This window comes from Malaclemys terrapin, chromosome 18 (genome assembly GCF_027887155.1).
Source record: "Malaclemys terrapin pileata isolate rMalTer1 chromosome 18, rMalTer1.hap1, whole genome shotgun sequence".
NCBI classification, from domain to species: Eukaryota; Metazoa; Chordata; order Testudines; family Emydidae; genus Malaclemys; species Malaclemys terrapin.
In genome coordinates this window covers 18,238,560-18,265,187 of record NC_071522.1, presented here as the reverse complement: position 1 = coordinate 18,265,187, position 26,628 = coordinate 18,238,560, and the positions used below count along the sequence as shown (strand labels likewise).

At 44.7% G+C, this 26,628-nt stretch overlaps 1 protein-coding gene across 2 annotated transcripts; it reads right to left on the bottom strand.

The window, feature by feature from the left end:
* Positions 1-8,294: 8,294 nt before the first annotated feature.
* LOC128825731 (3 beta-hydroxysteroid dehydrogenase type 7-like) lies at positions 8,295-25,348 on the bottom strand. 2 transcript variants are annotated; one of them, XM_054008489.1, is made up of 6 exons: positions 25,172-25,348; positions 21,272-21,427; positions 17,436-17,544; positions 13,270-13,369; positions 11,127-11,289; positions 8,295-9,371 (listed from the first exon to the last, which is right to left on the bottom strand). In XM_054008489.1, the coding sequence occupies exons 1-6, from the start codon at positions 25,317-25,319 to the stop codon at positions 8,932-8,934; spliced, it is 1,116 nt and encodes a 371-aa protein (XP_053864464.1). In that variant the 5' UTR covers positions 25,320-25,348; the 3' UTR covers positions 8,295-8,931. The 2 variants fall into 2 exon arrangements, with proteins under 2 accessions (XP_053864464.1, XP_053864465.1); XM_054008490.1 differs by lacking the exon at positions 21,272-21,427.
* Positions 25,349-26,628: the final 1,280 nt, after the last annotated feature.

Genomic DNA, 26,628 nt, shown 5'->3' with positions numbered 1-26,628 from the left:
CGGGGCACCGGATCTCAGCTACTGCCTCTAGGAGCGACGGCATAACTAATAATTAGAGCTGGTGAGAAAATAAGTGTTTTTCCATTAAAACGTATGGAAGAAACAAAACAGGTTCATCTTTTTTTTTTTTTTGGACATTTTCTGTTTTTGTTTTTTTTCCCCCCAAAGAAAATATGAAAACTTGTTTCGTTTTCCTTGAAAATTGAGACATTTGAAAATTTCAAAAGAAATGGAAAATTTCCTTTCCACCATTACTGATTTGTCTGTGCCTTGACTAGCACTGCAGTGTTCCAGATACCAATACAGGGTAAATGGTCTCTTCTTTATGGTGGCCTCCATATATAGGCAGGTAATCCTGATTCTTGGAAGGTCTCAAGGACACCCAGAAGCCCTGGATAAACTCGTGTATTTATTAATCCAAACTCCTGGTTGGCTCTCTCCCAGGTTCAGAGGATGCTGCCCAGATTTAAAGTATTGTTGTCTAACTAGGGAGGTCCTTTGCAAGATGGTTGCCCTGCAAAGCTGACCTCCGTTCTGCTGCTCTCTGTGCCCCAGGTTTAAGGAATGCAGCCTCCTTTCTGTGCTGGTTGAACTCTGGGAAGCTGCCTGACTTTCTCTGCATTGCACTTAGGAGGTTGTACTGTTTCTCTGAACATGGAGCACAGTACAACCTCCTTCAATCGATGACAGGGCTGCAACTTACCAGGTTCCGTTACCCAGGGGTAAGTTGCCTCTATAAAGCCAGCCAGATGTTGAGGTGACAAGGGTAAGAGAGATGGGTAGGTTGTCTTCCATGTGGCAAACACCGATCGAAAGGACAAAACTGGGAAGAAAATTTAAAATCGTATTTTAATGATTCTAAGAGTAGGAGAAACAATGAAAAGTTAAAATACATAGGCCAGACTTCTCCTGGTGTAAATCAATGCAGCCACTGATGCCAATGAGCTACACTGTTTTAAACCAGGTGAGGATATGGCCCAGTATATATTAAAAATTCTCCGTTTGGCTGGTCTGGTAACCCTGCGGTCAGGTCTATGCATTGCCATGTGAAAACCTGCCAGTACACCAGGAGAGTCCAGGGTTTGAGACAGAAGGAAGGTAACTTCACCCCTGAGGGGAAAAAACCAAAACAATAAGGAATTGCTTGACAGTCTCTACTGAAAGAAAAGTGACTGAACGGCAGGTTTTTCTCTCCTACTGCCACAATGGTCAGACTAAGGAGACAGTCGGTTTCTTTTCCTATATTGCATCATTCCCTAGTGTTTTGACATGGCTCACGTAATCTACGAACTGAGGCCCGCTTTGATTTAGCGCGGTTTAGAAACCTAACTAGGGTGACACATTTTAGTGCAACACATAAAATTCAAGGCTTTTTCTTAAGCTGAGGAAATGAGGGTATGTGACATTGTTTCAAAATGGAAGGGAGTATTTTAGGTTTCAATGTACCTGGCATCAGGAGAAGTTTGGCTTTAGGGTGATTGACCATCCCCCTGCCCCCACCGTTTTCTGCATATCTCAAGTGCGACATTTTGTGGTAGAAAGAAGCTAATAAAAACGTAGTTAAAATCGTAATTCATGGAGGCTCTGAGAAAATTGAAATGATGCTGTGTGCTTCAATAGCACAGCTCTGCTGAGCGGCTTAGAGCAGTTAAACATTATGAGTTAAGCCCTCATAACATTGCTGCTGTGCGTGTAAAAGTCATTATCCTAATTTTACAGATGGAGCAACGGAGGCAAAGAAAGGCCAGGTGACTTTCCCAAGTCTCACAGTGATTTCAGTGGCAGAGACCAGAATAGGGCACAGTCTAAATTCCAGCCTTCCGTATTACCCGCTTTGTACCCCAGCACTGCCCAAAATGACATGGATGCTAAGAAACTTGTACATCTTATTAACATGAATTTGTGGCTTGCATGTGATTAAGGAGAATGGTGAGTTTACAAGCCGATTATAAAAAGTTATGAATTGGGCTGGTAACTTGGGCTTGCACTGACGTAGCCATGTTTTCATGTATTTTGCAAGTGCCTTGGCTGAGACAGTAGTTTCAGAGTCACTAACCTGCTTACTGTTCTAATAGTAGCATTACTGCTATTGGTTTGTATCCAGCCTCACCCAGGATACTGAATCTCTTTCTTCTGGTTATCTTTTGGATGCAAGTTGTTGACTTGACTTTGTGATAGCAGCTATTAAAATTAGCCGCAGCCCCTCTGCTGCTTTGCTCTTCAGAGCAGCACTTATGCAACTTTCATCTATCTGAGAATCAGCATGCAGTAGTTACTTGTCTTCGTTAGTATCTCCCAGCACAGTAACAGCTTGGTCTGCATGCCTGGTTGCATCCATTAACAGGGTCAAGCTAAAATGCTGTAAATCAGTTTTAAAGTTATTATAAGCGTCCACACACACAGTTGCATCGGTTTAACTTTAAGCCCAAACACACCTATCTCTCTTCCAAGCCTTCTCTCCCTTGAACTGATAGAAGTTTCCTGTATTTTCTGTCCATGGGGAATTGTCATGATGACTTGAGCGGCTCAACTCACAATCCCTACAAACTCCCTCCAGTTCAGTGCTGTCAAACAGGACCCTGCACCCTCTGTTAGTTGCTTGCGTGTTTTAAAATCTGTTCTTTGTGGACTTGACCCTGCCAGGTGGCGAGTTGGCTTCATTCCCATTGAATTTATCACCTTGACAGTTACATACAGAAGGTAGGGGGGCTGTGTTGTATTTATAATCTATATAAATGTCAGTAATTTATAGTCTATGAACTTCCTTGTCAAAAAGGAGCTTTCAGATGGGATTTGAAGAGAGACATGTGGGAGCAAATAGGGAAAAGGAGGGGTGTTCCTGGCACGTGGCATAGCAGGAATGAACATGCAGAGGTCGGTGTGGGAAAGGGACATGAAGGAGCCATTCCGATGAACTGCTTTGGTTAAGTGAATAGAGCATGGTGGGGAGTAAAAGGAGAGAAGATCAGGAAGGATCTAAGCGATGGACTGACCTGAAGAGGAGAGCAAGGAGATTGAATTAGACCTGGGAGGCATCAGGGAGCCAGGGAAGTGTGCGTAAGATGAATGAAGGGTTGGTAGATGATTTTACAGGTGAATTATGGACTAGGGAGCAATGAGTAGGCCAGAGAGGAAATGTTCACATTAATAAAGATTAAAACCTGATTAAGACCCGGGCCAGCCTGTTTGTGGTGGACAAGGAGGAACTAGGTTGTTCATACGTCCCTTACGCAGTGGCTATTTAGAGTGGGATATTTAAAGGTCTTCTGAATTGGTCTATCACTGCTCATATTAAAGTCAAGGGGAAAAGTGGCCTGGACTTCTATGGGGAGCAGAGTGGTGTCAGTGCTCAGCACTTTTGGAAAAATCACACCCTTAATTTTTGGTCAAATCCATTTCCCACTTAAGTCATTTTGTAGTTTGGAATCTTTTATTGTGGCTCTGCTGGTAGAATAAAGTGTTACATTTTATTTAACATTATACGCCTGGAAAAAATAAAGCATTTAATTTACATTTTACAAAGCGGTTACTGCAGGTTAATTAAGTATCAATTGCATATTATAGGCCATTTAAGATATATTAATAACATAGGAGATGAATCTCCTTGGAATTCAATTAAAGGAAAAATCACAAAAACCTATGTGCAATTGTATTTATATAATACATAAAACTTGTGAATTATAATGAAGCCTTCCACGTTCAATTGCTTAATGGCAATTAATTGCTAAACAGCAGGAAATCAATATAAAACTTCCGATGACTGTCTTCCAGAGCATGGGTATTTCGGTGCATTTCCCCCATATAAATAGCCACTGCTATACTATAGTGTCTCTTCCTACATCTCTTTCTTGTATTCTTTTAAGATACATATTTAATATGGAAGTGCTTTCCCTCCAGTTATTGTCTTTGTGAAATGCTTTCGAGTTAGACTAGGGTGCAAACCTTTGTCACATTTATGAGCACAGTGTTCATATTGAGTGCAATGGAACCACTGAAGTGCTCACCAAATGACAGCGTTGTGACTCTAGGTTGTCTCTATAATGGAATAAACCATTGCTCCAGCTCTGAACACACGTAGACTTTGAAGTCTGCATTGGGATTCAGATTTGCATCTTGGATATCACTCTGCTTTAAGGGGAGGCTTTCAAAAGCATCTGAAGGATTGAGGGGCACATGTCCCATTGAAAATCAATGAGACTCTCGCTCCTGAATTCCCGGGGGAATAGGGAGAAATACAAAAACTACTGGAAAACGAGGAGGCATCATCCTTCTCAATAATTTTGTGGTGAGGGTGAATCCTTTTGTGAAGCAAAGTGTCAAATAGATGATGGATGTGGCTGAGAAGAGTAGTGTAGCCAGGTATATAAAGCATCTCTCCGGTATCTGTGTGTGGCTGGGGACCAGATTCATGCCATTCTTTTCCTGTATATCCTGGCTTAAAACCTGTCAATATGAGACTGTTCCAGACTTCGCCAGTTTAACGCCAGTCACATGGTGATGAGCTATTAATTATTATGCAGTAACAATTGGATTGATGTACAGGACGCAAAGGGAGATGGTCACTGCCCAAAGGGCTTCCAGTCTAAAAAGGCCCACCTAGTAAAGACAGAATGCACTGGGAAACTCAGAAGAGGGAATAACTAATGTGTTTAGATCACTTCTCAAAGGCATCGCTGAAGATGATTGTCTTGCATGGGAACTTGAATGAGGGTAGGCATGTAGTTCGGGGAAGTGTATAAGTGGCAGTATGGGGGAGAGAGGGGATGAGATGAATGGGACATCAAGGCCGGAGATAAATTAACTCCTCAAACAGGGCTTGTAGTGGTAGCTTTGACAGCTGCCATGGCAAAAAGATGGCAGCTCTCCCTGTGCCATTTATTTCTCTGGCGGAGAACACTTTGTATTCCTCTCTATATTTCTTCTTCTTTTCTTTCTGCAGTAGTTGTCAGGGATATTAGCATTAAATACTTACTGCTTGGCTTAACTAAGGGGTAAAGATCGGATTTAATTTGTATGGATGAAATCCAATTATACAATGGAGCCCCCAGGGGAGGCAGTTATACCTGCTGAATCTTTTGGATGAATAATTACACACAAAGGCTCTTCTCCAGAAGGAGAAACAGACATTTTTTTAATGTGTGTTACATAATAGGGTTGGGACCCTGGAAGGAGTAGAGAATGAAGCCCAATGCAGGGAAGGAATTAAAGGATTGTCAAGAGAAAACAAGTTATAATCTGATAAATCAAATATCTAACAGGAAATCTGCAGTAGCATTGACTCAGAGGAGCCAAAATGCAAATCGCTTGCAGCACGGCCAAAGGAAGCTAACTCATCCCTTTGGAAAACAGCAATGAAACGTTGCTGAGTGCTTTTTTCCCATATCCTGATCAGCAAAAGGGAATCCTCTCCTCCCTTTTGTTAAAGCTGGCAAGGTACAAGGAGGGGATGGAAACGGCATAGATTCCGAGGCCAGGAGGGACCATTGTGGTCATCTAGTCTGACTTCCTGGACAACAGGCCAGAGAACTTGCCCAAAATAATGCCTAGAGCAGATCTTTTAGAGGAAACATTCAACCTCAGTTTTAAAATGGTCAGTGATGGAGAGACCACCATGAGCTGCTCCAATGGTTAATTCTCTCACAGTCAAAAATGTACACCTTATTTCTAGCTTCTGAATTTGTCTAGCTTCAACTTCCAGCCATTGGATCATGTTATAGCTTTCTTTGTTAGAAGAGACCATTATTAAATAATTGTTCCCCATGTAGAGACCGACTGTAATCAAGTCACCACTTCTCCTTCTCTTTGTTAAGCTAAACAGAGGGAGCTCTTTGAGTCTATCGCTATAAGGCAGGTTTTCTAATCCTTTAATCATTCTCAGGGCTCTTCTCTGAACCCTCTTCAGTTCATCCTTCTTGAATTGTGGGCACCAGAGCTGAACACCGGATTCCAACAATGGTCGCACCACTGCCAAATACAGAGTAAAATAACTTCTCTGCTCCTACTCGAGATTCCCCTGTTTATGCATCCCCGGATCACTTTCTCTCTTTTGGCCACAGCATCGCATTGGGAGCTTGTGTTCAGCTGATTATCCATCATGATCCCAAAATCATTTCCAGTCACTGCTTCCTAGGATAGAGAGCCCCCCCCACCATCACGTAAGTATGGCCTACATTCTTTGTTCCTAGATGTGTACATTTACATTTAGCCATATAGGAACACACATTGTTTGTTTGATATCAGCTTATCAGGGGATCTGGATCACTCTGAATCAGTGACTCTTCTGGAGTTGGGCGCCTACCCTGTTGAGGAACTTTAGAAAATCCTGCTCAGCCCCCATCTGCATCTTTAGGCACCTAAATACCTTTGAAAACCTCGTCTATGGTGCTGCGTATCATCTGCATGCTGATGGCAGCCCAGATCCTCTCACTATCTCCCCAGTGGCCTTGCATGCATGTTGAGCAGGAGGAGAGCCAGAAAATCACCAAGTGGATCTTTGCACGAGGGAAATCAGAGAGCAGATAAGCAATCGTCCAGCATCAGTCATGCTCTGTGATAAGAGAATGCGGCCTGACAAAAGCAACCTCATTTCCCCCAACTAGTATCTTCACAAAATCCCACAGTGAGCTGTATCAAGGGCTGCTTGGCATATTGGAAATCATTAGCATATGCACCCAGGCTGAGATCTTCAAAGCTGCCAATGGGATTTGAACACCCAATTCCCACTCTCTTAGAGGAATTTGGGTTTGAAAATCTCTCTCTAGGTGGCTTTGAGTAAATCAGTACAAGTCAATGAGAAGGTTGCTTCATCCAGGCAGCCTATAGAAACACTTTAGTTAATTTACTGATTTAAAAAAAAAAATTCAGAATGCCAGGGACTGAAGACTCTTAAAAACCTAGATGGAGAATAAACCAGTTCGCCTGACCAGCAAGGGAAGACTTCAGTGCCTTTAGAAGCCAGTTAAAGCAAAAGTTGTTACCACACATTTAAATCAGAAGGAAAAGTGCCCTACAACTGGACTTGTAGCTCCATCCTGTGGCAACAGAATACTAAGCATTTCCAAAGCTTTAAAAACCACTGCTGGATAATATTTGCTAGAACCTGGAGATGTTCCGACAATGTATATTTTTTCCTTTGTGAAAATCCTAGCAAGCTGCCATCTGCTGCTGAGTTAAAAACCCCAATATCTGTAAAAAGGGTAACATAATGAAATGAAAGAAGCTATAGACACAGCAGAGCCGAGTGGGAAAAAATCTGCAACTGATAATTTATTCAATGAATTTCACCTTTGCATATTGTGTGAACAGATTGCAAATTTCTCCAGACCTATTTGTTGTGTGAAATTCTTTACATATTTCTTTAGCAAACAATTCTGCTTAGGCAGATCATTTTGCAAAGAGGTGATTGAGGAAATTCCTGCTAACTTGATTTAAGTCAGTCACGTGGTCTTGCTTCTGTTTCCTGACTGGATGATTAATGTAACTGACCACTAGCCACTCGTCTGATCAAATATACTGCACCAACAAAATTTGTGTGTTGTGAATATTTGAGCACTTGAAATTAAAATTAGCCTTCTCGGAATGCTTGCACTAAAGTAAAGCTTGAAAGTTCACAGCCCACGGAAGTGTTGTGAAGCAGATCAATTCTAGTAGAAATTAATTTGTACTTGAATATTGGTGGAAAATTTTCTGCTGTTGACTCAGCAAATGTACAAAATATGGTGAGGGTTTGGTAAGCCGACATAAAGCACAACAGAGATTCAGTTTCAACTCTAAATTTCATATGACTGCCTGCCCCATTTGTGCCCTAGTTATTGCAAAATTTTCCAAGTTGTGCCACATGTTATTTTACTATATGTACGGCATAGCCAAGCACAGTGAGATGGGTTAAAATGACCCCCTCCCTCTCCAAACTCTGAATGTAAGGGCTTCATTTAATGCAAGTCAGGCCCTTAGGGCCTGATTCTCCTTTACGCCATTCTGGCAGTGGAAAGGGGCTTCATGTGGGACTACGTTCCATTTGCGCCCACTTTAAGGTTGTTTTGTACTGCCAGAGCCGTGAAAAATAATCTCTGTGCAAATGAGACTCCGATCCAGTATAATTTTTATTCAAGTTGCAAAATGCATCCAACACTCTGACATCAATTATCAAACCACAGAAATAAGAATGTAACTAGACTGACAAATTGTCACCTCGAGATATTGCAAGGTAACTTTTATGTTTGTTACAATGTTAGGTTTTGGCGGGGGGGTGGGGGGGGGTTAGAGGTAAAATGTACAAGCTGAGCGGCAGAAAGGATTTTGGAAAAAGGTAGATGTGAAAGCTGCTTCTAAGGATAGTGATGAAAGCTTATAGCTATATATATATCTAAAACCCTAAAATTGAGAGGGGATTTCCTGAGTTCTCCGCATCCCCCTAAGAATTATCCATTAAAGACTTCTTGAGTGTATAAGTGAAATAAAGACAGTCCACTTACTAAAAAATGGCTATTCGAGATCACTTTAAAAGTGCCAGTCCTGCTGTTGGAAAAGGATGTAACTTATTCAGGATGTGGAATTAAATTGGTTACCAAAAATAATTTTTGTACAAAGATTCAATTCAGCCTCACAAATCAGAGGTCTGACCCTGCATTCCTTGCTCCGATGAAATGCCACGAAGCCACTACTGAAGTGAGTAAAGGCTGTGGGACATGGCCCCTCGTATGTCTGCTGCTGCAAGTAAATATTGTCAAATGGAAAATGCATATTAAGTTTATGGCTCTCGGGGAGTGGAGAAGTGATACATAATAGTAGCTGGAAGTCATTGCTCTGTGTTAGTCTAGGTGTAATGAGTTGAGGGTCTCTGCCTGGTTCCCAGTGGGAAAGTTATGCACATGACCAAATTCAGATGGAATTCACTGAAGGGGATAAGCTCCTTAGTGTTAAAAGTGCCATCTAGGTCTCCTTCCCGTGGTGCTGATGGGATCTCGAGTTCTTTGTAGCTGACTTTAACCACTCTGTAGTTCGGCGTTTACTCTCTCCCCAGCTGTAGAGGGGGGTGTACCCGAAATGCCTGAAGGCTTTGTCTGTCTCATAGGAGAAGGTGGTGGTTATTGTATTCAGCAGAGGCAAGTTTAGGAAGGGCTGTGGTTTCCAAAAGGGGTACAAAAGGATCCTGATTATCCTATAAACGTATATTTGTAACCATACCTTCCAGTAAGGTATGCGTGAGCCCAGCCTTATTGAGGGGTCCATCCCTGACAACAGCTGATATCTCACTAGGAAGCCCTTCCTCGTTGGGGTGTCATCGTAGGAATAATACACCTGCCCAGCAAGTACGTCTGGTTTCAGCTGCAAGTTCCGGGCTGCAAGCACATGCATCCATGCAACATTCCCTGGAGAAGGAGAAGGGAGAGTAGGAATGGAGGAGGAGCCAGCTTGGTCCATGTATTACAAGAGCTTACACCTCTGCATGTTTCGTAGGCAGAGCATCTTTTTCCATCTTGCCTCACCTTTGTCACCCAACCTTAGTCTGGAGGCAGGACCGGCTCCAGGCACCAGCCCAACAAGCAGGTGCTTGGGGCGGCCAACGGAAAGGGGCGGCACGTCCGGCTCTTTGGCGGGTATTCGGCAGAGGGTCCCTCACTCCCTCTTGGAGCGAAGGACCAGCCGCCGAAGACTGAAGCGGCGGTGGTAGAGCTGATCGTGATCACGTTTTTGTTTTTTTTTTGCTGCTTGGATCGGCAAAACCCTGGAGCCAACCCTGTCTGGAGGGACCTGGTCGTTGCCCAAAATATCCAGGCACCAGGGCTTAGGGTGACCAGATGTCCTGATTTTATAGGGACAGCTCCTATTACCCCCCTCCCACTCCCATCCCGATTTTTCACATTTGCTGTCTGGTCACCCTACCAGCGCTCCAAGCGCGTGCATGGGGGGGCAAGCCGCAAGGGGTGCCCTGCCAGTCCCTGCGGCGGCCTGCCTGCGGGAGGTCCGCCGGTCCTGCAGATTCGGCAGCAATTCAGCGGCGGGTACGCCGAATCCGCATTACCAGCGGCCCTCCCGCAGGCATGCCGCTGAAGGCAGCCTGTCTGCCATGCTTGGGGCAGCAAAAAAGCTAGAGCCGCCTCTGCAAGGTCCATTCAATCTCTAGTTCCCCTTTTGAGATGGCCAACAAGTGTCCATTGTGACTTTGGTTCCTGGGAAATGTAGGGGCAATATTTCATAGTCAGAGACAGATTGGACTCAATGGTTTTATTCCTGGCTCTGCTGCATGTCTTTGGACAAGTCACTTAACTTATTTGGCCTGACTCTCCTCTAACAGTGGTTTCAAACCCCTGTAATTCCATCCTTGGAGATGACTCTATTCTTAAATCTGGAATATTTACTGGATAATTCTATCCCTGCTACAGTACGGTTCAACATACCGATAAAAGGATCTCTTCTATATTAAATTCTATAGGTTTTTGTACAGAATCATCTTAAATTTCCATAGAATCCTGTTGGTTTAATCCCTATTAAATTCAGTCGCTCTCTTCCTTCCACAAGGAACGTTTTCCAAACTTTACAAATAGAACTGGTTGGTCTCTTCCCGCCTTCGTGTCTCCCTCCCCCAATCTAACACAGGGTTTAAAAAGAAGAGGCGAGACTTTTCAAACAAAACAAAAATTTTCATTTGGTTTGAAATTTTGTTTCTAGGAGATGAAAAATTTTATTTTGAAAACCAGTACGTTTTCAAATTCTGGGGGTTTTGCTTTTTTCCCTTCCTGGAATATTCCCCACCCGCCCATCCCTGGAAGAAAAAATACATTTCTGCCACCTTCCCCCCCCCCCCTTTTTTTTCTATTGCAAGTTTTTTCCGTGTTCTAAAGGATTTTTCATTTTGTTTAAAAAGAGAGTAAAATTCCATACAAAAACTTAGAACAAAATAATAAAGTTGTTTTTTAATTTTTTTCCCAGAAAACCCTTAATTTTTTTTCCAGCCGGCCCGATTTAGAATTTTTAAAATTATTTCTGTGTTCATTCTTTACACTCCTTGCTCGCTGTCGGAACATTATCCAGGGTGTATAATAGTCTCATGGCCAAAAAGCAGACTGACCCTTTAAAAAATAATCTGGTAAAAACCTGTAAAGGAATCAAAGCAACATACTCACCTACGTACGTGCAATTACGTTCTGTATCTTCGGGTTCCAGGTAGTCCAATACACCTCCTTTGGCTTTGGCCACGGTATGCGAGTCCTTTAGAACCAGATACTTCTCCCCATAAATTGTATTTGGACAGATGATGCATGTTGCAAGTTTGCCACCATTGCTTAGCTGTAAAATCAAAACCAAATGTTTGACAGACAAGGTGGGTGAGGTAATACCTTTTATTGGACCAACTTCTGTTGGTGAGAGAGACAAGCTTTCATGCTTACACAGGGTTGTTCTTCAGGTCACACAGAATGTTAGCAGGCTATGGATTCGAGGATGAGATCTTCCATGGTATTTTTGAGTTTGTTAAATAAAAAGCATGTCATGTGGAAATAAAGAGACTACTAAACTGCTTAGGCACTTTTGAAAAAACACTGTGAAGTCCTGTTTTCAGAAATGATTTAGGCACTTGGGGCCAGATTTTCAAAGATATTCAGGTGCCTAAGGTTGCATCCTAGTGGGATTTTCAAAAGTGCCCAGGTGCCTAACTCCCATTGACATGCCCAAGTCTCTTTGAAAGTCAATTGGACTTAGGAACCTAAGTGCCTAAGGAATGTCCACACCAGGGGTAGGCAACCTATGGCACACGTGCCAAAGGCGGCACGTGAGCTGATTTTCAGTGGCACTCACACTGCCCGGGTTCTGGCCACCTGTCTAGGGAGCTCTGCATTTTAATTTAATTTTAAATTAAGCTTCTTAAACATTTTAAAAACCTTATTTACTTTACATACAACAATAGTTTAGTTATGTATTATAGACTTATCGAAAGAGGCCTTCTAAAAACGTTAAAATGCATGACTGGCACACGAAACCTTAAATTAGAGTGAATAAATGAAGACTCGGTGCACCACTTCTGAAAGGTTGCTGTGTCTACACAACACACTAAGCCCAGTTCTGTGGCACTCGGGCTTGTGGTCTCAGTGTTTTCAAGCCTGTGCTTGAGCATCCACAATGCATTGTAAACCTGGATTTACAATTGCTGCACCTGGGCCTCTCAGCCATTCTGTGCGTCCATACTGCACTGGGAAGACCTTCTGACTTGGGCCTGTGACTTGAGCTGCATCCAGACTGCAAAATGACAGGGCTTGGACCCCAGTCACAGCAGGACTCTGGCTTTCACCCAACCCTCCTAGTGGGGTCTGAGAACCTGGGTCCTGAGTACTTGCTGACCCAAGTCAGCCTGATTTGTGTGGACAGAAGAGGGACTTGAGCTTGAACCTGGGTCAGAGCTCAGGTGTACTATGCAGTGTGGACATCCCTTTTGAAATTGGGACTTAGACTCCTATCTCACTTAGGCACTTTTGAATATCCACTTACATGGAATATTAAGGTCAATGTGGTCTCTTGGGCCCTGATTCAGCAAAGCACTTGAGCTCATGCTTAAGTAATATTCTGTTCCTATGAGGCATCTCCATTACTGGAGGTTTGCAACCCTGGTAGCCCATTCTATACATTCCTCTGCTTATTTCTTTGCGAATAAATAGTCCTGTGGATCCATCCAGGGTACCACATTGTCTATCCAAGATCTTTTTCTGTCTCGTGTTCTTCTGCCATCAAGTTTCCCTTCCAGTGCCCATAAACGTGCATTACCCACTAAACCTCTTAAAATATACCTTGTAAATCAAATCTATCTTTTCATAAGATCTTTAACTAGCATTTTCTGAGTTTCAAGTCTCTCGAATACTCATTCACTGGTTACGTAGTCTATCCATGATATTTTCAGAATTCTTCTAACACACCATAATTTGAAAGATTGTAGTTTCTTTATAATTGATTGCTTGAATGTCCATGTTTCACAGCCATAATTTAACACAGACCAAGTGTAAGTTTTTAAGACTCATAAGTGGCATTCACTACAATGGAATTTAAGCATGTGCTTAAAGTGCTTTGCCAAATCTGGGCCTTGGAGCGTTACGGTCTGCTTTATGATGCTGTGGGAACACCCAGAATAAATCAATGTAAGGCTTTTCTATGGGAAATCAAAACAGCAGCTGTTTGTAGTTGATCAGCTTTGAGTGGCGGGATTGTATGAAGAGAATCATGGGCTCTTGCCTTCCGTAAATCCTATGTTATGGTACTGAGGCTGCTGTCTGACTTTTGTACCTCTTTTCCATTGGCTTCAAGTACCAATTTTTCTGCCATGGCCTTAGTCTTCCCATAAGGCAGTTCCACTTCCCCACTGTACTTGGTGTCTTCTGTTCCTCTGAGATAAATGAAAAGAAGCAGTAAGTGATCAGGGTACTACAAGAGACTGCCAAAAAGCTGCTAGGCAACATCTCACCTTTGGCTACGAATTACATGTCTTGGGCAGGGCCGGCACAACCCATTAGGCGACCTAGGTGTTCGCTTAGGGCACTACAATTTGGGGGGCGGCGACCGTGGTGGTATTTCGGCGGCGGGACCTTCCGCAGCCTCTGTGGGGGGCGGCATTTCGGGGCGGGACCTTCTGCTGCCTAGGGCGGCAGAAAAGCTGGCGGCGCTCCTGGTCTTGGGAGTCTGGGAGAATGAGGCCCTGATAAATACTGGGGGAGTCTGAGGTCTCAACAGCCCAGAGTATGAACTGTTTTCAACACTACAAAACGTATTCACTGGGCTGTATTATTGCTGGTTTGTTCTCGTTTTTGTTTAGTGGGGTTTGCCTACGTCTAATTAACCTGTGTAACTCACTGCCACATGACATACAATGACTGAAGCAAATAATATTTCAAAAGAAGTAGGCACCTCTGAAAACAATAGACTCAGCTTTTCTAGCAACCCACACATGGCTGAATGTGGCCCAGGAAGAGAGAGGGTAGAAAGAATAAAAGCACTCACAGTTCAAAAAGAGAGACAGGCCCATTACCTGGCATAAATTAGAAGGAGCAGTTGCTGTTTAATTTTCCAATACTATTAATTATAAGGCATTTGCAAGCATAGTAGACACGTAAAAGGGCTGCATACAGTATTAGGTGATCGCATGGAAGTGTTAATACCAGTTGGTTTATATTAATTATATTATATTATATTATAGGCAAATCCTGTTCTTAGGAGGTAAGCAAAGACGTTCCAGCTGTCTGGCTATCACAAGGACCTTTTCTGTAGTTGCAAGGAGCAGGCCCAGATGGATGCAGTGCGGGGAGCACTTTGCCGCTGCTCTAAAAGGAGCAGCACATGCCCCAGGCTAGCTGTAGATCTTAACTTACTACTGAGTGAAGGAGGGGGAGGCCCACAGCATGGGGGGATGGAAGAGCTATAGAATAATCAGCCACACAGACACCTACAATAATCAACTACAGAAAGGGAGGACAGAGCAAGCATACCAGAGGATTGCCTCTTGACAGAACCCTGGAATTTTGTCCAGTTACCTGGCTTGGTTAGTGAATAAACCATAGATGCTAACAAGGTGGGTTCTAGCTCAGTGTGGAATCTGGAAGGAATTTCAGCAGGGCGAAGAGATCTTGAGAGATGGGGGAGCAGGGAAAATCTGCTTTCCTCTGGAGCACTAAGTAGGGATCATCCATTAGGATCAAGTGTATATGGACACACACTGTACTTCCTGTAATTACCAGGAAGCTAGGCTTTGGTTCTTCCGATCTTCCTACCTGCAGTGTGTCTATGTCCCCTTTAGCAGTGTGCAAATGCTGCAAAAAATGTCAGTGAAACTTCCTGCACGTTTTTAATGAATTCCCTTTTGTGTTTTGCTCTCTGGGTGAAAGTCACCCCTTCCCCCTCCTGCCGGCAGAAGACCCATGCATGGCTCCAGGGGACTTGGAGTCCTCTAAAGGCCTTAAGTCTTGCACTGCCCTTGTGCACAGGAGTGAATTCCACCCTCCATGGATCGTCTAGCAGACGAGTTTGCTGGCATGAACATTCTCTGAGCCAGTGGAGGTTAACCAGATATTGAAGTTCACGGGTGAGGTGACCAGATAGCAAATGTGAAAAATTGGGACAGGGGGTGGAGGGGTAATAGGAGCCTATATAAGAAAAAGCCCCAAATATTGAGACTGTCCCTATAAAATCGGGACATCTGGTCACCCTATTCATGGGTGGCAGCCACCAATTTTGCCCACAACAGTGGGGACTGAATTAGGGATGCCCAGAACAAAAAGCATGAGCTCATGCTTATATAGGCCCAATCCAATGCCTTAAGCAGATCATCCTTCCTATTCGCCTAATAATGAGTGAAGTGTCACCACATCCCTCTGCGGTACAGTATTATTGTCCCCCATTCACAGATGGGGAAAGTGAGGCCAAGAGGTTAAGGACTTGCCACAAGTTCTCTCACTAAATCTCTGGCAATAGGAAGGATGATCTGCTTAAGGCATTGGATTGGGCTGCAGGAGATCTGGGTTCAGTTTGTGGCTTTGCCACAGATGCCCTGTGTGACCTGGGGCAAGTTACTTGATCTTTTTGTGTCTTGGATCTCCACCTATAAAATGGAGTGGTAATACTTCCTCTCTCCCCACCCTTTGTCTATGTAGTAGTACAGTGTCTAGCACAATGGGCCCCCGATTTCAATGGGGACCGCTAGATGCAGCAGTAATACAAATAAATAATAAGAGTCAGGAATTAAAAACTCAACTCTCCTTCTGCCCTGTGCTTTTATTACAAGGCCGTCCTCCCCACTCCCTGTCTGTGGGTGATGCATAGGACAAACAAACTAGAAAACACACGTGTGGGGCATGGTTCATTCCACCCTTAGGAGCCTCTGGAGGCCCAAGACTATTAGGAGGTTTATCTAGAAGTTCTAGTTTTAATTACTTTCTTTCTGTATCTTCAGATCTTTTTCTCTTTAAAAGAAACTGCTCTACCAAGGATAACTAACGTGCATGTGATTCTTGGACTGCAGTGCGCTGTTGGGAGTTCTCATCCCCCCACCCTTTAAAGCTTGCCCGTAACAAAGAGCTCAGCGTAATGCTCTTGCTTTTCAAAACGATCACAGATAACTGAACACTAATGAGACTGGAGCGGCATTGTCAGAAGGTATCTCAGCGGTAGCTCTCTCAGAGGGATTGAGACTGACAGAGGCATTTTCTATTCTTGTCGGATGCTGAGGTGTTAGCATTATCCCAGCACCCATCACCCTGTCCAGAGACTAATCGGGCTTTGTCTGTGTCAGTTCACCAGGATGTAAAAGTGAGTTGAATATAATTACACAATGAATGATGGGGAGAGGGGGGCAGAGGAGAGGAAAGAAGATCTGGCACATGAGCTGCAAGAGAGAAGCACAGAGTGGGGGGAAGCCGCATTGCATGTATTTTCAGTGGGGTGACCATGGCCATATTGTGCAGTTTGCCAGTCCTCCCAGCTGGGCTCCATTAAGAGGCAACTGGTGCATTTTCAAACCATGGGCCTCGTTCTTATCTCGCTTGACACCACCTTGCGTCCATTGACTTACTCTGGATTTCCACCAGATACAGGGGAATCGGGCCCATGTTTTCAAAAGGATTTCCTATTTGCCCTACCTGCATGGGACATGAGCCAGAGGGTACTAAGTTAAATTAATTGGGGTCTCTGGCTGCTGGGATCTTTTTTTTCACCCTGGATTGTGTGTTTATGGTGTGTTTATTTTGAGGCAAATAAAGTTTCAAGCACTCAGGAGACCAGACTAGATGGACTGTTGCTCTGTTCCATTTGGGCACAGTTACATGCCACTAGGCCACCCCCCTTAGAGAAGATTTGGGGTAACATTTGCAAAAGCGCTTAAGTCCTACTGAAAGTCAATGAATGGGACTTGAGCTCTTAAGTCACTTGGGCACTTTTGAAACTTGTTAGCCCGTGTCATTGAAAGCCAGTGGAACTTAGGAACCTAAGTGCCGATCACTGCTGAAAATGGGGCGTAGGCTCTTAAGTAACTTCGGCACATTTGAACCTTTTACCCTTTGGTCCTGATCCAAAATGACTGGTGATTTCTATGGAAGCAGAATCAAGCCCTTAGCACCTACTCTAGTATGGTCAGGGGATCTAGGGGAATGGGGCCTTGAGGCCAGGGATAGGTGGCCAATGGGAAGGGCTGATAATCTGACAGATACGTGGGTCATATGCCACTTGGTAAACTTTTTATCCTGGAGTTTTATCCACTAGCGTTCGCATTTAGGCCACATTTGAGGCTGTAATTGCGCAAGGAGAATGGTGGCAGGGAAGGACCAGCACAAAAGGGAATCACTATGGAGGGAAAAATGCCTTTCCCTCGTGTCCAAGCAAAAATCCCCAAGCTGGCTTCAGCTCCAAAGCTCTTCTTTCAGTCATCGGACAAACCAGACAGATGCAACGGATCCGCTTAGGCTCACCTCAGCATGGGTTCTTGTCGAGTGTTGGGTCCCACGGCAGCAATGGAGCTTGTATAGACAACATATGGGACGCTCAGGGTGCAGCAGGCCTTCAGCACATTTTCAGTACCTGAGGAGCATGTCAGGAACAAAAAATAATTAATAACCTTCATTGGTTTGGTTCCTGATCTATTCGCAAAAATAGATTTGCAGAGTCAAGGTTCGGATTTGAACTAAGACTGTTTTCCCACGGGTGGATCTCATTGCAAAGCCACGACAAGGTCTGGGTTCACCACGTTCAGATATTTAGGCAAGATCACTCAGTCTCGGCGGCTCACCAGATATGGGACTGGTGGCTACCCTTGAAAATTTAATGTGACTTGACTCACGTGGCTACTATCAGAAGCTCAAAATTTACCATCAAACAGCAGCCTCGGGTGGTTTGCAGATATCTAGACAGAGCAAAAACCTTCTCATTCGATACTGTGTATTTCAAATTTTGTGTCCACCACATTGGTAGTTTGCAAGCCAACATTGAATACGAACTATGGTTGACTTTGTGTACACCGGCAATGCAGGTAAAAAAAATACCCAGGTGGTTAGGATTGCCACCTGTTTAGGTTTTCCCAGGAAATCTGTAAGAACCCTGCCAGCTGTCATGTTTTATTGACTTAGGATCATCCTGGATCTCCTGGGGGCGGTTTTATAGCTCAGAGGTGGCAATTCCACACATGGTTCTAGCCCTGATGCGAAGAGTCCTGAGCTATATGCATTTGAAAAAAACCCACAACAGTAATATTTTATACCAGTGGTCCAAGCACAAGGCCAAATTTTTCCACCTTCTCTCTCACTGAGCATTGCCCTACTCCAGAGGTAACCCTACACAATGGTGTTAAGGGGCTATGCAGCATGAGCAAGGATGGCCAATCTGGCCTTGTAGTCAGTTTGTAGCGATTCAGACCAGGCCTGGAGTCCGCTTTCACAAAGGGTGAACAGAGAGAAAAAGGTCTTTATCAGCCCCTGGGAACAGCAATCGGTTTTCATTTGTTACAAAATCAACAACAAAGGGCCAAAAAAAAATAATTAAAATGGGGATTGCTCCATTTCTGTTGACTCCCACGGCGTTTGTGACGGGCACTGCTTACAACCGTCCTGGGACAGATAGTGGATTAAATTAAGCCACTATTGTGGCAGGCCTGTTTGTGGACAATACCTATGTCAGCTCTGACAAAATTTTGCAGATGTGGCATTTGTTATGATTCTATGGCACGATAGGATAGTTGCATTCATTGTGATGATCTTCAGTTTGGGCTCTTCTAGGAAAATGTGTATGGCAATGCCAGAACTAGGGGTGACTTCCTACTGAAGTCAATGGAAGCTGAAGGAATTCAGCATCTCATATGTCTGGGTCCCTAAAATATCTAATATCCCTACCTTGATATTCAGCTTCTGTTCTTGAATTTGCAGATCCTGCTTGGATGGATGTTACATTTAATTTTTATATATGTTTGTTTGCTTGCTTACTTGGGATGGGCATTCTTTGGCTTCAGATAGTATTCATCTAAATAGAGCTTGATTTTTCAGAGGTGCTGAGCAGCTACCCTATAAAAATGAGGAACGTTTTATAGGTCGAAAATTGAACTCCCCAAAAAGCAGAGGGAGGCACTAGTCACTTCTGAAAATCTTGGCCCGGGCCTAGTTCTTTGGGCTAGTTTCAGAGGCCTTCTCTGTTCAACTGGAAAGTCCTCCAAGTTCACAGAGATCTATAAGTCCCTTTCTAATAAACTGCTGATTTCAAGCAGACAATGAAGAGAGGATCTCACAAAGCCAGTAGAAAACAGAGCCCCGAGGTCTCGCTCTGAATGTTACCTGCACTAACAAAATACAGCCACTTTTTTTTTTTTTAAGCATCAATCTTGAAAACAACAAAAATAGAGAAATGGATGTTGGCCTTGAATGCATCAGTAAATCGCAGGTGCCTTAAGCATTAACCAAGCAGGAAGAAAAATATAAAGATCATCATTGTAGTTAACTATTATATCAGCTAGTGGCTTGACATGCATTAGAAATTCTTGCTGTAATGGGGATTTCATTTTTTTTTTTATAACAGTGCTCATTCACTGGATTTATGAACCAATTTTATTTAAGCAGATTTGTAACTAAGATGGAAAGGAAATCTGTGTAGGTGGTGACAGGGAGAAAACACTGAGGACAATCTCACATGTATGCAAGGCCTTGTCTACACACACAATGGTAGGGCTTTAACTAGACTGGTATAATTAAAGGGGTATCAGTGTGGACGCACTTATACTGGCATAAATGTACTTATAGCAGTATAGCTTTTTTTTCCCCCATTGATTCCAAGGCCAGAAGGGACCATTGTGATCATCTTAATCTGACCTTGTGTATGACACAGGGCAAAGAACTGCCCCAAAATAATTCCTACCTAGAACAGATCTGTTAGACAAACACCCAATCTTGATTTAAAAATGGTCAGTGATGGAGAATCCTCCAGGACAGTTTGTTCCAATGGTTAATTACTCACTGTTTAAAAAAAATTATACCTTGTTTCCAATCTGAATTTGTCTATCTTCAATTTCCAGCCATTGGATTGTATTATACCTTTCTCCGCTAGATTGAGGAGCCCATTATTCAATATATATGTTCCCAGGGGCGGCTCCAGGCACCAGCGCACCAAGCGCGTGCCTGGAGTGGCAAGCCGCGGGGGGCGGGCTGCCGGTCGCTGTGAGGGCAGCAGTCAGGCAGCCTTTGGCGGCGCGCCTGCGGGAGGTCCGCCAGTCCCACGGCTTCAGTGGTAATTCGGCGGCGGGTACGCCAAAGGCGCGGGACTGGCAGATCACCCACAGAACCGCCGCCGAATCCGTGTGACCAGCAGACCGCCCGCAGGCATGCTGCCGAAGGCTGCCTGACTGCCGTGCTTGGGGCGGCAAAAAACATAGAGCCGCCCCTGTATATTCCAGAGGTAGGTACTTACAGACTGATCAAGTCACTCCTTAACCTTCTCTGTGTTGAACTAAATAGATTGAGCTCTTTGAGTCTATCGCTATAAGGCAGGTTTTCTAATCCTTTAATCATTCTCATGGCTCTTCTCTGAACCCTTTCCAATTTATCAACATCATCCTTGAATTGTGGAAAGCAGAACTGGGCACAGTATTCCAGCAGTGGGTTGCACAGTGCCAAATGCAGAGGCAAGATAACTTCTCTACTCTTCCTCGAGAGTCCCCCGGTCATGCATCCAAAGATTGCATTAGCTTTATTCCCTTGTCTTCTTAATTCTTGTAATTGTAAGCTACTTGGAGCAGGGTCCATCCTTTTGTTCTGTGTTTGTACAGGCCCTAGCACTATGTTGACTTGGTCCATGAGTGGGCTTCTAGATGCTATTGCAGTATAACTAATAAATCATAATGCATAAGAGTATAATTACATCTACACCAGGGGTTTATACCCCTATAACTATATTGGTAAAACAAATCACTCCCCTAACCAACATAATTATCCCAGTGCAAAATCTGTGTGTAGCTAGGGCCTTATTTGCCAGGGCTGTATTTTGCTCCCTCTCCATGTAACTTGGCATTGCACATATAAAAGCTTTGTAGAACTGGCAGCAAATGTCATTGCCTGGTCTCAGCTAGGGTCGGGGGCCAAGAGAGAAACTTTCTTGCTAATGAAGAAAAGGTCACTTTTCTAATCCACCATCTGAGTGGTGCTTCTGAACTACAGGAAGTAGAAAAGCACTACATCAAAGAGGATACGTGTTATGTTCTCTTACACGACTCCACACACACATGATGTGTGACTATCAGTCTGTACTTAATTCCTTGCTTTAAAGCGCTTACCAGCAACATTGACAGCTTTCATTTCCCGAAAGGGTACAGTATCTGTGTAGTCCACAATAGCAGCTGTGTGAATAACCACATGGACTCCCCGCATGGCAGAGAGGAGCAGAGCGTAGTCTCGGATGTCTCCTTTCATCACTGTCACACAAGTGGTAGCTGGAAAAAATGTTTAACTCCAGATGCAGAAATAAAAACATCTTCCTGCAGAAGGAGAATCCTGCACATAAAACCCTGTTCTGCCTGAGACAAATTCAAACCCAGTGCAATTTGCTACTGTAACCCACACACCTCCTGGGTGTGGTGTTCTGTCCCATCTAGTGGCACCAAGACCACTTAGAGAGATTAATGTGTCTGCTCTACAGCCTTAGCCAAGGGCCATGTGGCTTTTAGCTCATGCAGTAGAGGCTCATTCATTTAGCTTTAGAGGTCCCAGGTTCAATCCTGCCTACTGACAACCAGGGTCTGTCGGTATTACACTGCCACTCCACTGAATCCGTTGCACTAAGGCAGAATATGGCCCTGTATCTTTTACACCCAGAGACCTGGGTCCTCAGCTGGTGTACGTCCTTCGCTCCAATGGAACTATGCTGGCTTACGCGCTCTGGATTGGGGCAAGGGTCTGTCATTATAAATGCCTAGCACTCATACACAGTCTAGTACTGAACAAACCTGAACTAATTAATTGAAGCCAACAGGGCCACAGAGATGCAAGTTAGCAGAGAATTGGCCCGGGTTGCTGGTGATGGGGGAGCAGAACTTCACTACAGAGGAAGCCCTATAGAATTTAGCAGGGACAAAACCACGAGAGTCCAGTAGAAATTAAACAGGGTTCTATGCAAATTGCTTAAAAACACATAGAATAAAATAGAGAACTATAGGTTGGTTTAAAAATGGCCTAGGGAAGTTCTCCTTGCCTATTACATTCTGTAAGGGTTTTTTTCCACAAGGCCGGGGCTTGCTTCTGGGCTCTCCCTTCTCGTTGGCCCAGCTATACTGTACCTGCCTACTTCTGCAGCTACTACTAGTTATTTCCTTACTTCACCAGGGTCTTGTGGTGGATTTAGCCCATTCTCCTGTGCTGTAGTTCAGAATACGTGGCTAGAGGTTGGCTCACTGTATTTCCTGGACTTTCTCTAACGTGAGTGAAAGGTGATACAGGTCGGTTTGGCATGGAATGGTGCTGTCTTCTTAGCTTGGGGAGATGGGGCTAAGAGGACACAAGTGTCCTGTCTCCCAAGAGTGCGGAATGGCAGCCTCCACAGGATGGTGGCCAAGACAGTTGGTGGGCGAGTGCCTCTACTCCTAGCTGGATTAGGCCTAGCCTCCGGGCAGAGGTTCAGGGCCTGCAGTTGCAGGCTACTCCTATGTACTGTACTCCTATACCACCATAAATGTCCCTTCAGTAAAACTCAGCCTGGGGAAGACCCTGTGAAAGACATGGGTCTTCTACATCTGCCGGTCCCAAGCTGTCGTCTGTGGATTGCTGGTGCTCCCCACGGCACTTGCTATAGGCCCCCAGAAAGGTGGCGCTCCACTAGTTTCAAGCAGTTAACTTGCACTAAAGGAAGCTACAAAAACATTGAATCCTCCCCTCATTTTTGTCAGTTAGCAATTGCAGCCCACTGGTGAGGGTGTGTCTAGGGCAGAGGGGACCTGCCAGACCCACTCACCAGTGGGGTACAGGCTGTATTTGCCACAAGGATGTTAGGAGATTGGGAGGGTGGGTGGACCACATGGTTGGGAGACCCTGAGATGCTCCCTCTATTAAGACATGGCTCACCCTATGGAAAAGTTTAGGAACTGCCATCCTCCATGGTTTTGATCCAATTCCAAGGCTTTACGGAGTCCCACTGACTCAGCTGTGACCTACTTAATCATCATGAATATTTCAGCAATCAAGTAAGGGACAGGAAAGCCAATGTCCCTGCAAATGCAGCAGCCAGAGAGTTTGAGGATCAAACAGTGCAGGAGAGATACAGAAATGCCCAGGTGGCTAGAGTCTCTTACCACCTCACTGGCCCCCTGGAGCGAGATCAAATCTCATACTTGCACCGATGAAGGGACCTTTTTTTCTGTCTATTTAGTACAGCCTGAGGAGTGAGGTCTTTAAAGCCTGCAGAGCTCCCCTATATTCTTTCACTTTTGCCACTGCAAGTGTGTGTGTGTGGGGGGGGGGGGGGCAAGTGCTGCAGGGGAACTAAGCTGATTGTGACCCTAATGCCCCACTCCTGAGAGGTCCAGAACACCCACAACTCCGGTGACTTAACCAGAATTGTAGGTGCTCACCCCTGAAGGGATCAGGCCCCAGGTAAGGCCATTCTAAAAGGCTGGGGCAAGAAATCAACTGTGCTAGAAAGCCTGGGCTCTTGGGATTTATTTTTTTCAGTGCCCCAGAATTACTTCTAACCCCGTTACTTCTCTCTGGTCTGTTTTGGTCAGATCTGCCACGCAGCATAGGAATCCCCTGAACCAGGACTCAGTGCCTGGAAGGGTTCTCTTGACACAGTCAGCAACTTTGGTTACTATACTAGTGACAGCTGAAAATCTGGTCTGAAACAAAAGGAGTCAAATTCAGACCAAGGTGCAACTCCATGGATTCATATTGTCTAATGGCCTTAGGCCAGGCCTACAATCTAGGCGCTACAGCAGCACAGCTACGATGCATAGCTACGCTGTTGTAATCCCGTAGTGCACAGCACCAGAAGGGGTCTTTCCTTTGCTGTTGGAACTCTGCTTCCCTGAATGATGGTAGCTAGGTCCATGGAAGCATTCTTCCATCGACCTACCTGCATCTACACCCGAAGTTAGGTCGGCAGATGATTTTTCCCACCTCTGAGCACCGCAGCTGTGTCAATCCAAATATTAAGTGTAGACAGGCCATCAACTCCTACTTCCATGGGGATTTGCACTGTAGTCCCAGTAACCGTGCTTCACGGCAGTTATGTCAGCCAGCAGATGCCCATGTGCTACTAAAAAACTCCTACTCCAGAACCCATAAGCCATGCATGGGAATCCTTCCCTTGGGTACCCCCTGGAAACTCCTCTTGTTCTGAGCATTCATTCTGTCAGCGTCTAGATGAAACAACAAGACGACTCTCCTCCCTCCCCCAGAAAAGCAAGTGGAGCTCAGAAACTCCCAGGGTTACGCCCAATACAGACTGATACAGAGCACTGGTTGCTGGGCATATCGCTCTGCATGGATGGATGGATGTTTACGACTCCAGTAAAAGGTGCTGTTTTTCCAATGCACCATATGGTAATAAATTCTGGTTAAAGAGAAAAGGCAGTTATGCAATAATGCTCGGGGTGGATTAGTTTAATTGTACACCTGTTCGCTAAAAGACATCTCTAGTTCCTCGGGCAAAGCTCAGGACGCTGATAGAAGGTTCCTTCCAATTATTTCGTTCTGCGTACCAGACATTGAGCTCACTTCTGCAGTCCTGTCAATTTTTGGTACTTGGGCTAGAACCTTGTTTGGGATGCAGCTGTTTGACAGGCTGGATTTATCTCGCTGTTGTGCGTTCCAGCTGGTCACCAGGCCACTAGGGCAGATATAACCAGTATGTTGTCTCCTCCAGCTGATGGCTGGGCTTAGGGAGTGCACCTCTTACATATCATCATAACTGACCCTTGATCCAGGACTCTCCCGGTCCCCTGACAGCATGTCTAGTAGATAAGTCAATACAGGTCCTCTCTCTGTATAGTTTCAGTCCCATGCTATCCTTTTCTTAGCAGGAAGTTACTATTTGTAGTCTATTCTGTTCAGGTTCTTACAACATGCCTGTCGCTGTGGTATGGTATCTTATACTATGCCCACCACCAAGCTATCTCCAGCATAAGTGGAACATCTGCTTCCTTGAAAGGAAGAGAGGCTATTGCTAGTACGTGATATTTCCTTACCTGTGGCAAACTTCTTCACTTCCTCGCCTGCCACTGAGTCAAAGACCCGGACTTCACTGACATAGTCCTCCTTGCACAGCAGCTCCACAATGTGCTCCCCAATGAAACCACTTCCTCCTGTCACCAGGTATACCAGCGCTTCACCCATCTTGGAGGGAGGAGTGGTTGCGGTAGAGAGGTGCTTCCAACATCCTCTCAAACGCTGACTGGGCTCTCCCTCTTGGCAAATTCGTTTAGAGAACAAGTCTAAGGTTTAATCATTATCTAGAGTTGGACTGAACATTAACCTCAAAGTTGTGTGCGGATGAAAATTTGAACCACAGCGCAGAGTCACAGAACCCCCTCAGATGCTGCAATACTATGTCCAGACAAGCACTGGGCCATAGGGCTCAGCCTGTCCCTCTCACAGGGATACCCCAAGATGTGCTCCTGTGCTGTCTTCCCACTTTGTGTTGGAAGGAGACAGGTTTTCTGCAAGCAGAAAAGTTTTAAATTCTAAACACTTTCACAGGCTTTTCCACTGGAGGCAGATCTGCCCTGTGGGCCCGATTCTAAGTCACTCTGGACTAGATCCACAAAGGGAATTAAACATGTAACTACCACATTAGTCACCTAAATCCAAAATTTAGATCCTCAACTTCCCCCGTACCCCCAGCTGCCACCTAACCCTGTAGGTGCTAAATTTCTGTTGGTAAAGTCTCCATGGTGCCTAAATTTCTGCCACACTGGACATGGGTAAAGCCCCCGTGGGATCCTTAAACTAAGCATTCCCTTGCCTATCTGGCCTGCTCACAGAACACCTACTGGATCAGGCCTAGCCCAAAATGGAGATGATGGTGGTGCCAGTGGACCTCTTTATCTCTTTTAGCCCAGCAGTTAGAGCACTCACCCAGGATGCAGGAGACCCTCTACCTGATAGGAGATTCTGATCATTGCAATGCCTAAGTCCCGCTTGTGAATATCACCCTTAGTCTTTCTCTTCCCCATCTGTAACATGTAACAAAAGGATGGAGCTCAGCTGTTCTCAGTGGTGGCAGATGACAGAACAAGGAGTAATGGTCTCAAGTTGCAGTAGGGGAGGTTTAGGTTGAATATTAGGAAAAACTTTTTCACTAGGAGGGTGGTGAAGCACTGGAATGGGTTACCTAGGGAAGTGGTGGAATCTCCTTCCTTAGAGGTTTTTAAGGTCAGGCTTGACGAAGCCCTGGCTGGGATGATTTAGTTGGGGATTGGCCCTGCTTTGAGCAGGGGGTTGGACTAGATGACCTCCTGAGGTCCCTTCCAACCCTGATATTTTATGGTTCTATGATAATAGCACTGTGCTGCCTCACAGGCCTGTCATGAGGATTAATAGTCTAAGGATATGTCTACACTGCATTAACACACCTGAGGCAGGAGGGTCTCACAGTCCAGGCTCCAGATCAAGCTCAAATGTCTACACTGCAATTTGGTAGTCC